The sequence below is a fragment of the Anabrus simplex genome, chromosome 7 (assembly GCF_040414725.1).
Source record: "Anabrus simplex isolate iqAnaSimp1 chromosome 7, ASM4041472v1, whole genome shotgun sequence".
NCBI classification, from domain to species: Eukaryota; Metazoa; Arthropoda; class Insecta; order Orthoptera; family Tettigoniidae; genus Anabrus; species Anabrus simplex.
Genome location: NC_090271.1, coordinates 168,089,434 through 168,106,863, shown reverse-complemented (window position 1 = coordinate 168,106,863; position 17,430 = coordinate 168,089,434). Strand labels below are relative to the sequence as shown.

The window sequence follows — 17,430 nt, the reverse complement described above, 5'->3', positions numbered from 1 at the left end:
TGGGTAAATTTTCAAATTATGACAATAGAAAGCTTTTGCATCCACTAGGGCATATATTTTTATCCTGTATTTGGCTGGTTTTGATGCAATATACTGCTTAAACCAGCATCTTCCACGAAAGGCTTCAAGCTTTTCATCTATTGTTACAAATGCCCCAAGGGAATAGTTCTTCTTACAGTTGTCAACAAATGATTGAAATACTTCCCGGATAGCTGCCAAGTTGTCTAACTTCTTACGCTCCTCTCTCGTAACCCTGTCGTCAAAACGAAAGCAACAAAGTAAAAATTTAAAACGCCTCAAATTCATAACAAGCCAGAATTTTTCGACTCCATTGCCATCTGTGCGCCACAAGTCCTCCAGCATTTTTTTTGTTTGCAGGTAAAGTACCAGCTAAATATAAAAGTCCTAAGAATGCCTTTATTTCAATAATATCAGTCACTTTCGCATCTCTTTCCCTTTGAAAATGTCCCGTTATGTGTTCTATATACTGATTTGTATACCGAACAACATTATGTAATATTTCGTCAGTTATAAACAATTTCCAACACTGACCTTCATCTTTTACATAATGTGCATCACCAATAACTCCTAGCAGTTTGGTGAGCAAATTATGTGGGGGGTGTTTTCTTCCTATGATTAGATTCAGGGTGCTTACCCCATTTTGTGTTTCCATCCTTCCTTGCTTAAAACAGGATGTCCCTGAAAAGAGGTTCATCAACCGCTCCTCTTTCCTCGGTATCTGAGTTGTCTTCTCTGCTCTCAGCCGGAAGATCTTCAGCGTCAGTATCACTGTCCTCTTCATTCTGTTGCTCTTCGTCAAAATTATCATCAGTAAGTAAACTGTGCATTAATTTCAAGTCACTAGGATTGTTTAAATTGAAAAACTGACAGTTAAAGTTTAAAGTTAAAAATTTCATTGTTCTGTATTGAAGACATATTACAGTTAAAATTGAAATAATTGATAAAGAGATTCAACCTATTCAATACAAAAGAATAAGAAATGTAGTGAATTACATTCTTATTTAATAATAAGTAGAAGTGGTACCGGTTTCGACCCTAGTCCAGGTCATCAGCCAATTAAAACATGAAAAACAATGCATAGGAAAAGGAAATAAAAGATCAAGTACACTCCGGATCAGTAGAAGAGGTGATATAAAAATGAACGGGGGTAGACACTGTAAAATTCGGAAGAAGTAAAATGTAAGTCACTTAAAAGAAAACAGTGCGTAATTTTCTGAGCGGCAGTACGGCACACGCAGTGTTAGGTAAAGTCTTATAATGTTTATGAATAGCGGAGAACGGTTAAAAGAGCTAGTTTTTAAACACTGTCAGGCACAAAGTCATATCATAATCGAACACATACGAAGATCCATAATCGTGCAGGAGTTGAAGATGAGTAGATCTATTGAAGTGACTTGCCAGCTCCCGGTGATCAGCGCGATATATTTAACATCAGGCACTGTGGTTTCAAACGCCAAAGTAAAATGGAGAATAGCTTGATGATCCAGTAATTTTCAATTATATTGAATTATATTATATTTATCTATATACTTACTTTCCCGCAACCGCAACCCCTGGCCACCGCAATGCATGCACTTGTGTGATTTGGAATGGTGTCAAACAGCTTTTGGATCCTCTCCTGAAGCAAATTCGTCCACAGCTGTTGCAGCTGTCCCTCCAGATCCCGCAGGTTGGTACTGGGACAGAGTCCCCTTCCAATGTCATCCCATGCGTGTTCAGTAATGGACAGGTCCAGAGAGCTGGTCAGGGGAGGACTTCAACATGCTCTAGGGAATCCATAGACACATATGCTGCATTATCTTATTGGAACACTGTCTCAGGGTGCTGTGCCATAAGGAGTAGGATGTGTGGACGCAGAATGTCTATGGCATATAGCTGTGCCTTCAAAGTCTGCTGAAGCACTATTAGAGGTGACCTGAATGCATATCCTATGGGCTCCCCACACCGTGATGCCAGGGATGACACCTGTGTGTCTTTCCACAACATGGGCAGGATCTGGGGAAGATATATTCACTACTAGCTGATGTACCCGTGCTTCGCTACGGGATTCTCAGAAAGACTGGGTGGTTTTCCTAACTGAATTCAACATAGGTCATTACAAAAACGTCAGTAGGAATATAACGATTGAAAGCAATGTTATCATATAAAATACTCGATCAAATGAAAAACCGCACACTTTCTCACTTTCAATGAACAGTACTATGGTGCCGATCTAACAGTCCAAAGTTCCAGAGCTGGAACAACCAGGTCGCAGACTGCCATCAACACTTCTCTGTCATTATTCCATTAAATATGCACACGACTCATTCCAATCAGTGCCTCAGAGTAGGGACTGAATAGCTCGAATGCTATGATGAACCAGTGTGTAACGTACCTGCAGTCTCAGAAAATGTATGAACCAGAGGAATGGCTTAATAAAGAAGAAAGTTTTCCAACTCCCCAGCTATTTCCCGCCAATGTTCAGTCAGGCTGTTATACTCGGTACGCAGTAGTAATCCCATCTAACGGAGTTGAGCACCACCATAAGAAACGAAGAACATCACAACAAACAATGGTCAATGTAAAGTTATTGTTGATCAGTAGGGGGCGGATTTCTATGACCAGTCATATTTTTTCCCTTAACATTATATCTTATAGTCTTGCATTTTCAACACGTTTCCAAGCATGATAATCAAAATTAAACATGTTTTATTGGGCATATAAATGCATATTTAGGCTTTATTAAGTTTTATGGCATATTTTCAACAAAATATCATTATAACGGCATATTTTGGTAATTTTCATTTTAATTTCGTATTATAAAAATCAGAATAAGCTCTAGAAATTATTTTTCAGGATAGACTGGAATATACTACTGAAGAACTATTATAAAGTAGTGTATATGGAATGTTTCTAGCAGGTAGGAGCTATTGTTTGCTAGCTGGGTCAATTCCTGGAAACCGGGCAATCGTTTACACGGAAGCAGAGGTAATTCTGCAGTTATTTGTCATTGTTCTTATCCCTCCCCTTCCCCTTCCCTCTTCCACCTTCAACACACTGAATGACCTTGGTCATTAGGGAGCTTCAGTCATTCATTTCCTTTCAATATGCCTAAAACGAAAGTCTCAATTTGTGGAAAGTTGCGAAGTTTTGTTCGCGAGTTCGGTGAAAACATATTCAGTACGGATGGAGTGGTATTATTCTGTAAATTGTGTGAGGTAAAAGTTACTGCCGAAAAACGCTTCTCTGTGCAACAACACTGTAATACTGTAAAACATAAGAATTGTGTAACTAGATATTCTGCACTCGAAAATAGGCAACGTCTGCTATTCGAAACCCCGACATCAAGTTCTCAGAGTTCACAATTTTCACAAGATCTCTGCAAGATGATGATTTCTTCTAATATCCCTTTAAAGAAACTTAACAGCCGAAGCTTCAGACAGTTTCTTGAAAAATATACAAAGCATCCTGTTCCCAACGAATCTACTCTCAGGAAGGACTATCTGACCCCTTGTTATGAAGAGATGTTAGATATAATTAAGGCGTGGCGTGGGAGACAGTAAGATATGGGTTTCAATAGATGAGACTACAGATGTGGATGGAAGATATGTAGCAAATGTGATCGTTGGCACGCTGAAGGAAGACCGGCCTGGAGATACATTCCTCCTGACATGTGAAGTGCTAGAGAAGACAAACCATTCCACCATTGCAGTTCTCTTCGACAATTCAATGAATCTGTTGTGGCCAAACGGGGCAAAGAGAGAGCACGTTTTTCTATTTGTAACTGACGCTGCTCCGTATATGGTGAAGGCAGCCAAGGGACTTAAAATGCTATACCCGAAAATGATACATGTGACATGTCTTGCACATGCCTTGCATAGGGCAGCTGAAGAAGTTAGAAGTAGCTACCCTGAAGTTGATAAATTAATATCGAACTGTAAGAAAGTGTTTGTCAAAGCTCCGCTTCGGGTTCAGAAATTTCAAGAAGAAGCACCTTCACTACCCCTACCTCCCAAGCCAGTTATAACACGATGGGGGACTTGGCTTGATGCCGCAGTGTACTATTGCAACAACTTAGATGTCGTGGAGAAGATCGTGAAGTCTTTTGATCCTGCAGAATCGTCCTCCATAAAAACCACTCAAGATTTATTTTCAAGCACTACATTAAAAGCGGACCTGGCTTACATAAAGTCCAATTTTAATTCTTTATCTGGAGTAATCACGCAACTGGAAGTTTCAGGTGCAGAACTAAGCGATGCACTGGATGTTCTAAAGTGCATTGAACAGGAATTAAAGCATGCGAAAGGAACAATAGCATCTAGGGTGTGTAGAAAATTAGAAAATATACTGGAAAAAAATAGCGGACTTGTGTACCTGCGTGGAATAAGTGACATTCTTTGTGGAAACCCTTCATCTGCAGATTTCCAGGAATTTTCTCCAAGTGATTTAACTCTATTCAAGTACGCTCCCGTTACATCATGTGATGTCGAAAGAAGTTTTTTCTCGCTACAAGATGATACTCAGCGACAACAGGAGGGGATTCTCATTCAACAATCTTAAGATGCATGTGGTCATAAATTGCAACAATTCTGATAATGGAGACTAGATCAGGTATGAATGTTTCATTCAAATAACATATGTTTTGTGTATAAATTAAAACTGATTGAATATTGAACAGTGAAATTAACTGTAGTGTTTGTCTTCCCCAGAGTCCGTCCTTGCCTAGGAGTATGCAGTGTAACCTTAACGAGTTCATGAAATATTCATCATTTTAGTTGATTTTGGGTTAAAGATTTCGAAGAATTAAAACATTTTTTAAACTCTAAATTAATTGCAGCCTGTAGCAATCGTAATAAAAGTGCTTCTATGTAACGTAGATGCTATTCATTACGTCATATTTTGAATTTTATAGGTCATATTTTTATGTTTTTTAGGTCATAAGTGCATACATATTTCATACATTTTTAGGTCATAGAAATCCGCCCCCTATTGATCAGTGTTAAGCGGTTTGGATATTGTAGGCCTTCTGAAATACCACTCTTATCATAGTCGGTACAGTAAAACTGAAAGAAACATAAATGATCGGAAATTGTATTGTCTATAACTTTTGTTATGTAGTACCGTACTTTTTGATAGCACCAATAACATAGGTACCGGTATTTAAAATTAAATTTTAGGCGCCTTCCCCTAAACTACCATTTCATCACGGGGAAAATAAGATTATTTACTGCCTAGACTGTAGTTTCTTATCCCCGACTCTATATAGCAGTTTTCATTAAATTCTGTTAACCCATTATCTCGTAGCTTGGCGTTGATATGGACTTAGCAACAAAAACACAAATTCATTAATATCTGTGTTATCAGAGCCGGTACGGTAAAAATGTATAAGACATAAATGATTGGAAATTGAATTCTATATAACTTTAGGTATATGGTATTTATCGATAGGACCGCTAATAATATAAATATTCGATAATTAAATTTAAGGCCTTCCCCTAAACTACCATTTCACTCAGCGTGAATAAAATGATTTATAGCCTAGATTGTAGTGGCTCTTCCCCCCCGACTTTACATACCGATTTTCATTAAATTCTCTTCAGCCGTTTTCTCGTGATGCGTGTACATACATACATACATACATACAGACAGACAGACAGACAGACAGACAGACAGAAATTACGGAAAAGTAAAAAGTACATTTTCTTGTTACTATAGACATGACCGATACAGAAATACCATTCTTTTCAAATTCTGAGCAATGTACAGACAAAACTCTTATTTTATATATATAGATTGAATAGTGCTGGGAGCAGAACAGTTGCTCCGACGATTGCAATTGGCAATCGGTAGTGTGAGTGCAGTGCTATATCCGGTATTCTCAGGTAGGAAACTGTTGCTCAGGAACCAATGGTTGCTCCAGTTGTAGGACAGAGGAATGGTATTGTGTGTGAACTTGTTTAATTTGTCAATTACTTTTTTAATAATTTGCTTTACGTCTTACCAATGGCAACAATGGGATAGGAACGGCCTAGGAATGGGAAGGAAGCGACTGTGGTCTTGATTAATGTAGTCTCTGTATTTTCCTAGCGTGAAAATGAAAAAACCATCTTCAGGGCTGCTGACAGTGGGGTTCGAAACCACTATCTCCCGACTGACAGCTACGTGACCAAACCGCGCAACCACTCATTCATCATGTAGATTACTAGAAAACTGATTACAATGCCAAGACAGCCGTACGATGTCAGGCATTTTTTGAAGTATGTGAAGAAAACAAATCTGCGAAATGTAAGCTGTGTGGTAAGGTTTATTCCACGGTGGTGGAATATCTAAACTAATGGACCATGTGATCACGGCCCACAATGAGAATTTTGATTGAAATGACTTCCCGAGCTTGTAGTCGTAACAACGTCCCTGTTGCAGTATATGATCATAACACTGTGGAAAAGAAAGACTTAGACTACTCTTTGCTTTTATTCCTGGCAACTGATAAGCAAACTTTGTGAATTGTGGAGGACAAAGTGTTCAAAACATTCGTAGGCTTGGAACATCCATCACGTTGGACTGTCAGATGTAATGCAAATGCATCATGTTTGCGTTAGAGACAATCTAGATTGGAACAACACTATGTCATATCCTCTGTGATGTGTTCCAGATACATATCACAGCTTTATGCGGAAATAGAGGTGAAAATTGCTAACGGCTTGTATAAAGCCAAGCATGTCACATAAACAGCTGATTGTTGGTCTAACAGACAGGACAGTCACAGCCCATCTTGCAGTTAGCAGGGAATTCAACTGCATAGCTCTTGAGACATCTGTGTTAAGCGGTGCATATATGTAAGAGTAACAACATTGTACATAATACATCTTCACTTGTCCTGGCATACAACCATTACTTAAACTATGTCATTATATCATCATCATTACAAACCGATTTTCTCATTTCTGAGTGTCACGACTCCACTGGCTTTGCTGTTATATCTCTGTTGTAGCTTCGCCATCCCGGACGATCTTCAGTTTTCCTCGGGGTACACTGGAAAGATAAACTGGCGATAGTCTTCACTTATCCTATCCATCTGATTACAGTCCTTCCCCGTGGTCCACTGCCCTCAAACATACCTTCCATGATTAACTTCTCTAGATTTTCTCCAGGTATTCTCGCAATGTGTCCAAAGAACTGCAGTATTCTTTCACTGATACGGGAAGAAAGACGTTTCAACATCTTCAGATCCTGAAGAGTGGATGCATTGGTTCTTCTTGCGGTCCAAGGCACACATAGTATTCTACACCAGCACCACATTTCAAAGTCATCAATGAGTTTTCTGTCCAAAGTCTGTACGGTTCAGGTCTCACAGCTGTATGAGAAAACAGAGAATGCAAGGGTTTCAACAAGACAGAATCTTTGCATTATTAGTATTATTGTATATGTACTGCTAATATAGTAAATACAATATATGGGTGTATGGAATCTACATTATTCTGTCCATATTACTAGTGCACATTAAGATCAATATCATTTAAACATATGTAACTGCAAATACATAGATTTCAAAAGTATGACACCAGCATTTGCATGATATAGGATACATCACATGCATCTGTGAAGGCCATAGTGAAACCTACATTGTACATTCGCCCACGTGCACTGTTACAGAAGTGCTCACGGATTAACACATTTAAATTACCCACCGATGACTTCACTCGGAGGTCTTTGGAGGAAGAGCGAAAACAACTGCTCTGCTCCAACTGATCCCAGCACAAGTTGCAAGCTTGAAGATGGTTTTCCATAGTTTCCCATTTTCACATCAGACAACTATCCTAATCCTACCACTTTCCCATCCCTGCATTGCCAAAAACCTTTGATGTGTTAATGCAACGTTAAACTATCAGCAAAAAACAACACTACTAATTGCTCGTATGAGTGCACTGGTAGTACGACTGAAATGCTACTATTGGTATTGTCCAGTACTGAACTGGTCTCTGCTCGGTCAGAGAACTGCAAGCGGTTCAGAAGCAGTCGACCGAATGATATACAAGAGTTGCCTGTGTCGCCTTGTTTAGGTGGAAGCAGTAAAATATGCACGGTCAAGTCGCGATATTTTTATGAAGATTTACTTTCTAATTAGAACTGAACTGGTTTGTTTTCGAGTTCATGGAATTTATTCTATTTTTCATTTCTGTGTTTTCCTTTCTTTGTTCATTTCCAGCATTTGTTTTATTGAAATACATGCCATGCGGGGAAAATCTGGAATGTGTGGCAATTTTTTGAAGTTGTAGATTAGGTTGTTCATGCTTCTAAGGTAATTTCTTCCCAGCGATCACACTTGCATCCTTCCACTATGTTACATAATTAGTGCAATCACATAAAAACAATGAGAAAAAATTATTAAAGCAGGCTAACAAATTTTTGAAGGAAGACTGTCTAATTCATGAGGAATGCTTTAAAATATCCTGTGCGAATCATTAGGATAACCTGTACACAGGTTATTAGGAGAATATTGTGTCTAACATTCTTGGCAGACAAAAAGTTGAGGCGGTAAAACAACTATGCGCACGCGTATATAAAGTGACTCAGTTTTGTTTTTAATTTAGTTGAACGAAGGTTTAGAATTGATAGTTCTGAACTTGAAATAAAAAAATGAACCCAACATTTCCCATGCTATAGCCAGAATTCAAACTACAGACTTCCGAGCAGTGAAGCTTTCTCTCCATATTGTGGAGGCTTAACAATTTTCAAGCCTGGAATTGGAAGAAATCCTACAATATTTGATCTAGTTCTGATTTATGGGAGAATTTTGTTGCATAATACATAGTATAGCAACAGTAGTAGGAAAGGAGAATCAATACTTATTTTTAAAAACCACAGATATGATGAAATAGATTGAACACCCAATTATTTGGCCCAAAATGTCCTGAATTCCTTGACAAGTACATTCATTTTGGCAAGAATGGCCACAGCACAAGGACTACAATTCTTAACCCTTGATAAAGGCAACAGTTTTTGGAGGGTTAACTTGTGTGAAAGCAGTAGAATTGCTACAATCAACAAATGCTGCAGACATAACAAAATGTGCAAGGGTAGTTGTAATTGCTTATCTGTGTAACTCTTCTTCTGCAGGTTTTCCCCCTTAGCTGGGTGGGGTAACATGTACGAACTGTGTGGCCTTGGGCCTGTTTTATGGCCAGATGCCCTTCCTGATACATTATTTGGAGGGATGTATTCACTGTTGCATGTTTCTATGGCAGATGGTAGTGTAGGGTGTTATCTATACTAATATATAGAGAGGTAAAGTTTGTGTGTATGTAATGGCTGATCTCAGGAACTACTGGATCAATTCTAAAAATTATTTTGGTAATAGAAAGATACATTATCCCTGAGTGCTATAGGCTATATTTTATTTTCAAAACAATTCAAGGGGGTGGGGGAGATATAAAAATACTAGGCTAATATAGGAGAAATATTAAATTTGTCATACAAGGACGAGACAAAGCTCATTTTAAGACCCTTGATTCAAAGAACAAAGCTCGGTAAGCCCTACGGGCCTGAAAACCATGTTTTAAGACCCTAAAACCGACTTTTATTGAGATATTGGCACCACACTACCCCTGCTCTAGGAATTGGTTAAAGAAATGAACTGCCGTAACCATGGCAACGTCAGCTCCAGTACAGCGAGATTATCTACAATATATCACAAAAACCTAACATGTTACAGACATCAAATTTGGTATTTGGAATCTCCTTTAAAATAAAAGAACACAAATTTTTGTTTTCAGAAAATCCACTTAAGGGGTAAGAGTTCAAAAGAAGCAAGGAAGGAGTTGAATTCTTTATATGAGGATACATATATCTCAGAAACCGAACATGTTACAGACGTTAAAATTGGTAGGCTGTACTTGGAATCTCTTTTAAAAATAAATGAATGCACTTTTTCTGGAAAATCCACTTAAGGGGATGAAAAATTAAAAAGAAAAAGCGGGTGATATTTTAAAATGAGTATCTTCTTCTCTTCTACCGGTTTTCCCACATCTGTGGCTTCGCGGGTGCGTGTGTATATAAAGAGATATGTATTGGGACAAACGTATAAACACCCAGTTCCTGATTCAAACAAATTAATCAGATGCATAACCATCTAGTCTGTACATGACATCTGTGAAGTGGCAGTGAGAAAACAAGCCTTCTGCTCAGGCGGTGTCTTAGATGGCTGATCCAAGGAATCAAGTAGGAGAGCGAACAAACATGATGACGCTACATCTTTGGCTGTTGATCTTGAAGCTGAAAACATGTAAAAATGTGAAAATGAAACTTGTTTCATACAGTACTGAAAATAAACATCTGCATACTACTATTTTAAAATAAGGATACCTTGAGAAAAGTCAGGTGTATCACTCCAGTGTTTTGCAGATCTACGTTATGTATGAAATGGTATATGTGACCCTCAAAGCGATCTGCTTCCATTTTGAGATTAGCTCCACCTTCTTCCGAATGATGACATACGTGATCCCACTGCACAGATTCTGTGTACGGACTTTACGTGAATCTTCAACTATCAGGATACAATTTATCAATACAGTGCAGTTCAACGTGACTTGTATACTCTTCAGCTCTTAATATAAATTTATGTAATAAGATATATTACTAATATGAACTCTATCTGCATTGTCACTTTCATAACATTCTTACTAAAGTATTTCTTTTCTATGACTCACACATGGGTTTTTCTTTATTATGATATAGTTGGCGGCGACTGTAAATCATATCCAAGTGGATATATTCTTCAGCGGTTTGTATTTTCACACTCGCAATGCTTTGTGAATATGTTTCATATGACTTACAGGTGGGCGGCGCAAGGTTGCACATGACAGCTGCGCAAAATGTTGGTTACACTGCAAGTACACACAAACCGGTGTTGCTGCCATTACAATAGCTGATTGCATGACATGTGAGTTTTTAGAAACATAGAAGAGAAATGCCTTTCATGTCATCGTGATGATACACAATACAAATGAAATTGACCGACAACAATCGCACTTTCAACACACTGATTAAGTTTATATTAACACTAGCAGATGTACCCGTGGTTTGCTTTGGAATTCTACATTGTATACAGAATTCTAGGTTAAGAGTACATGTTGTGGGTAAGATTGTATTAAATTGCATTCCTCTTAACGTTACCCTAGAAATACGACGGGGAAGTCACCATACTTCTTTTTTCATGTGAAGACCGGGTTAGGAAAGTTTGATTGTAATGGCAGGCCCTCTGGCCTACTATCAGTTACAATCAAATTGAGCAGTTTTCATTGTAGTGGTAGACACTCGCTCTCCACCTGCCTTTTTACATCCTCAGAAAGACTGTCTTTGTGGTTTTTCCAACTGAAATCAACAAAGGTCATTATAATGATATCAGTGGGAATGTCACGATTAAAAACAATGTTATCATATGAAATACTCAAAAAAAAAAAGAAGAAGAAAATTCCCACATTTTTTCACTTTTAACGAATAGTACCATGCTGATATAGATGTTGATTCCCACAGGGAATATGAAATATTTGTCCTGAATGAGTAAATTTATAGTACCAATTTAATGGTCCGTTATTGGACGTTATAAATTTTCCAGCTAACTCATTCTTGGTTGCCTGTGTTTTGCCCCTATGTGCTAAGTTGGGCTCATCAGTTGGTATTTAGCACACCCACCAAGACGACTAGCCATGGGTATGCAACCAAGAATGAGTTGGCTGGAATATTTATAACGTCCAATAACGGATCATTAAATTGGTACTAGTACCACGCTGCCAATCTTACAGTCCAAAGTTCCAGAGCTGGAATTGCCATGCCGCAGACAGCCGTGAACACTCCCCTGCTATTATTCTGTTAAGTGTGCACACTACTCATTCCAATCAACGCCTCAGAGTAAGTATCAAATAGCTGGAATTCTATGATGAACCAGTGAGTTACGTACCAGTAGTATCAGAAAATTTATGAACCAGAGGTATGGCATTTTAAGAAAAACTCTTAATTCCCCAGCTACTGCCCGCCAATGTTCAGGCAGGCTGTTATACTCAGTATGCAGCAGTAGTCTCATCAATAGGAGATGAGTGGCAGCAGAAGAGAGAAAGAACACCACACCAAACAGTGGTTAATGTAATGTTATTGTTGATCAATTCTATGAGCTTTCGATATTGAAGGCCTTCACATTTAGTTTTCTTCCAACTCTGTGGTTTTAGGGCATCTAAGGTAAAGGGAGTCATCCTTCCTTTCATAACTCCTTCTTGTCTTATTCTTCAAGCGATCATTCCTTTATCGCTTTTTTCTCATTTTTATAAAAAACTTCCCAATTTTCCTTGTCGATATGAACCAATGACCATGTGTTTTGAAACCTTAAGACAATCATGACAAAAACCATGGCCAGTCAACAAGATTGAAAAATATTTCCATGCCGATACTGATAAGGACTAAGCAACAAAAGTCTAAATTCATGAATTCCCTTATCATAGTTGCCCCTGTGGGTGGGGGCGGTAGAATAACAGCCACGGTATCCCCCTTCCTGTCGTAAGAAGCGAGTAAATTGGGCCCCAAGCAGGCTCTGAACTTGGGAGCATGGGTTGGCGACCACGGGGCCCTTAGCTGAGTCCTGGTATCCCTTCTACTTGTGCCAGGCTCCACACTTCATCTATCCTATCCGAGCTCCCTTGGTCAACTTTTGTCTTTTCTGATCCCAACAGTATTACGTATGAAGGCCTAGGAGTCTTTCATTTTCACAGCTTTTGTGACGCCTTATCTTTCTTAGGTCAACACTTTTATTTTTCGAAGTGTCAGACTCCTCCCATTTTTTCCTCTGATTAGTGTTGTATAGAGATGGTTGCCTAGATGTTCTTCCTCTTAAAACAACAAACACCACCACCACAACTAGCCTACTCTTATCATAGTCAGTAAGGTGAAATTGAATAAGACATAAATGACTCGAAATTGTATCTGTAAGTTTTGTTACGTAGTAATTTTCGATAGGACCAATAACTTAGGTATTTAAAAATTAAATTTTAGGCATCTTCCCCTAAACTACCATATCATCCACTGTGAATAAAATTATTTATAGCCTAGACTGTAGTTCCTTATTCCCCGACTTCACACAGATCTACACCGATCTACCGAGAAAGCTAATAAACCAGTGAACTGTGTACTACCGCAGGTAATGCTGTAAAATTCTACATTTTAATTTGATGATAATAATAATAATAACAGTGCATAGCCTCTGGAAAGGCTTTGTGGTGACCGAATGAGGATGAAATGAATGGAAAAGACGTCATAAATACCCAATCCCCATATCAGGGGAATTAAGAGTACGAGGAGGTTGATCGCAAGAATTGTACTGGGGCCATTGGACCTAAGGCCAGTATTCTATCCATTTAGCCATAAAGTCGGGCTTTAATTTGCTAAACATTATGCTACCATTTCCACTGATCAGGCGTTGAGAATTGGTAGTGGCAGAGCCCTAGCAGTAGCTTGTGAAACAGCCTTGACAACAGAGCAGGCTACTCCAGTGGCTCAAAACGCTTAAGATTTGACGTTCACCGAACCAACTTTTGGGAAAAAACAAAAACAACAAAAAACGAGGGGGAAACTAAGTCTAGTGGTAGCCCATGTCTTGATCCCAGCATATGCCTACAGTAAAAATGTATGAGACATAAATGACTGGAAATTTAATTCTCTATAACTTTCGTTATGCTGCATTTATCAACTGGACCGCTAATAATACAAATATTTGAGAATTACATTTTAGGTCTTCCCCTAAACTACCATTTCACTTAACATTAATAAAATTATTTATAGTCTACATTGTTGTGGCTCATTCCCTGACTTTACACACCGATTTTCATTAAATTTACTTTGGCAGTTTTCTCATGATGTGCGTATGTACATATAGCCTATACATACAGACAGAAATTACGGAAAATTAAAAAGTGCAGTTCCTTGTTACTGAGGACATGACCGATACAGAAATACCATTCTTTTTAAATTCTGAGTAATGTAGAGACAAAACTTGTATTTTATATATACAGATATATCATCACACAAAATGATAATAGATAAATCTACTACAAAGTTCTTGTTACTGCAACTCCTGAAAATGAAATGGCGTATGGCTTTTAATGCCGGGAGTGTCCGAGGACATGTTCGGCTCGCCAGGTGCAGGTCTTTCGATTTGACACCCATAGGCGACCTGCGCGTCGTGATGAAGATGAAATGATGATGAAGACTACACATACACTCAGCCCCCGTGCCAGAGAAATTAACCAATGGTGGTTAAAATTCCCGACCCTGCCGGAAATCGAACCCGGGACCCCTGTGACCAAAGGCCAGCAGGCTAACCATGTAGCCATGGAGCCGGACACTGCAACTCCTGACAGTCACTGATGATGCCATCTATTGCCATTGCCGAGAATTAATGTTGCGATATGGCTAACTTTCTTCTTCCACGAATCTGCATCCACTCGAGCAATACTCTCACATAACAGTCTTTCCACTTCAGTAATTGTGAAGGACATACTATTAGTGCATACGTAATGTTTCACTTCACCCCCCCACCAACTCAATGGGGTTGAAGTGACAGTGGTACAGTGGCAATAATCTTGTGTACTTGATCCTTCGCTACCTCATTGGCTGCATAATTCGGTGAAACGGGTTTGTTTTGTTTTACCAGAGTATATAAGGCTAATTTAGTCATACACATACGTCCTGGATGTTTTTGCCTGCAGCCATTCTACTAACAGTTCTTTTCTTTACACTGTCAATGGTGCACGAAGTGATGTTGCCATCACTACAATAGCTGATTGAATGTAAGTTTTTATAAACATAGGAGAAATGCTTTTAATGTCATTGCGATGATAAGAAAAACATGCTGTATGTGACTAAGTAAACAAATTAAGGAACCTCCTCAGTTAGAACATCACAAATTAAAGGCAGTTTTCAAAGCTGTCACACAAATTAATAACTTGGTCCCCCATGAACTCTGAGGTACTCTTGAATGCAATGAGGCATGCTCAGTACGAAATCAGTGAGCACTTCTTGAGGCAAATGGTCCCACTGCTCAATGGCAGGGCCTGAATCAATAGTGGTAGATGCTGAAGGATCTTTTAAGACAGGTCCATGCATGCTCGATGCAGTTCATGTCCAGGGAATATGCTGCCCACTCGATTCTGCAGATCCCATGTCCCTTCAGGTATCCATTCACAGATGCAGCATGATGTGGACGAACGTTATTGTCCTGTAGAGTAAACCCATCTACTACAGTCTCTGCAAAACCACTTACTATGGGTCGGAGAATGTTGTGTCCGTACACTGTGGCCGGCATTTTTCCTTGGATATGAACCAGTGATATATAGTGACCGAACATGATACCTGCCCAGAATAGTGCTGAACCTCCAAGCTGCTGATGACAGTCTACTGTACTGAGAAAGATTCACTGTAATGTTCTCCTCTTGTCCTCCATATGTGCACTTTATCAGTGAATAACATTCCGGACCATTGATCATGTGTCCACATCTGATGTGCTCTAGCACATCAAACGTGAGCCACTATGTGATGTCAAAGTGGAGGAGGCCTGAGGGGACTTCTTAACATGGAGTGTATTGTGCACAGTTTGGGTACTTACAGTAACTCCTGTGGCATCTTGAAACTTGTGGTGTAGACTAGTAGTTGTGCATGTAGGGTGCCTATGTGCAGTTATGCGTATATACTGGTCTTGAGATGATATTGTTTTGTGTGGATGGCCCGCGCGATATCTGCTACTGAATGGGTGTCTTGGAATTTTTACAACATGCAGACAACACTTTGATTAACATGAACGATTTTTTTTTTTTTTTTTTTGCTAGTTGCTTTACATCGCACCGACACAGATAGGTCTTATGGCGACGATATGAATGATGCTGACAATGTCAACTTGATGATGATGCTGCTTGTTGTTTAAGGGGGCCTAACATCTACTAGGTCATCGGCCCTAATGAGACGAAATGTACTGACAATTTCTTCCTTAGCATGCTATTCCTCTGGTTCATACAGTTTCTGATACTGCTGGTACGTAACACACTGGTCCATCATAGTATTCCAGCTATTCGATCCCTACTCTGAGGCACTGATTGGAATGAGCAGCGTGCACACTTAACGACTGTCTGCGGTCTGGTCATTCCAGCTCTGGAACATTGGACTGTTAAGATTGACAGCATAGTACTGTTCGTTAAAGTTGGAAAAATCTGCATTTTTTTCATTTGATTGAGTATTTCATATGATTTCATATGAGGATGTAAAAAGGCAGGTGGAGAGTGAGTGTCTGCAATTACAATGAAAACTCCTCAACTTGACTGTGACTGATGGTACGCAAGAAGGCCTACCATTACAATGAAACTTCCCTAACCCAGTCTTCACATGAGAAAAGACGTATGGTGACTTCCCCGTAACGTTTCTGGAGTAACGTTAAGAGTTATACAATTTAATACAATCTTACAATGTATACACTACCTAATCTGGAATTCTGCTTGCAAATTCCGTAGCAAAGTTAGTATATCCATACTTTGTAACTGTTGTTCTAGATAAAAATAAATAAATCTGACAGCCACAGTGTATTCAAAAAGTACATTTTGTTGGATTTTTTTCTTATTTAACTCCTTGTTGTAAGATCTAGGCATGAGGCAATTAAAAAAATGACTTTGTTTAATAACAAGAGTACGCAGACAGTGGATAGCAGCTACCCTGATATTATTAAGATTTACATCCAAACCTATGCCTTGACCTGTGTAATTTATTGTGTGTTGTAGAATGGATGACGAGTTGCTGATTTGTCCATACAATAAGTCTCATCACATCCACCGCTCAAGAATGTCCATTCACCTGACTAAATGTAGTAAAGTGCACAAAGGTACCAAACGTGTGTGTCCACTTGATGCCACTCACCACTTGGATGAGTCAGAGTTCGCACCTCATCTCCAGACATGTCCCAACCGACGTCTAGTGGAATATGTCCGCTATTGTCTTCCCAGTGATCTACCAAACACAAATAAGGGACATGTGGTAGGTATTCATTGTTCATTACATTTATTAACCAAGATGCAAGATTTGAGGATATTATCATGCATGGCTCATCTTAATGATCTCTAAATTTACTGATTAGTTATATTCTTTCTATTATGTATATCTATGACTAAATATTTATTTATTTATTTATTTATTTATTTATTTATTTATTTATTTATTTATTTATTTATTTATTTATTTATTTATTTATAATTAATGGGTGGTCTGGACATGCATAAGTAACAAAATAAATAAATAAATAAATCTGATAACCACATACTTTTTCAGTCAGAACAGTGTATTCAAAATGTGTGTTTTGAGAAAAGATTTTGTCTTACTTGTTCTTCGATCTAGGGAATAAAAGAATAC

The 17,430-nt window shown here is 38.6% G+C and overlaps 1 protein-coding gene across 2 annotated transcripts in view; it reads left to right on the top strand.

The window, feature by feature from the left end:
• The window catches only part of LOC136877004 (gametocyte-specific factor 1 homolog), a 61,463-nt gene that overhangs the window by 13,247 nt on the left and 30,786 nt on the right, over positions 1–17,430 (top strand). Inside the window, exons 1-2 of one of the 2 annotated variants that reach the window (XM_067150793.2) lie at positions 693–831; positions 16,806–17,058. In XM_067150793.2, coding sequence (XP_067006894.1) covers positions 16,807–17,058 — 252 coding nt within the window. In that variant the 5' untranslated portion in view covers positions 693–831; position 16,806. Of the gene's footprint in view, positions 1–692; positions 832–16,805; positions 17,059–17,430 lie in introns of those variants that run through there. The other variant, XM_067150792.2, reaches the window with a different exon arrangement.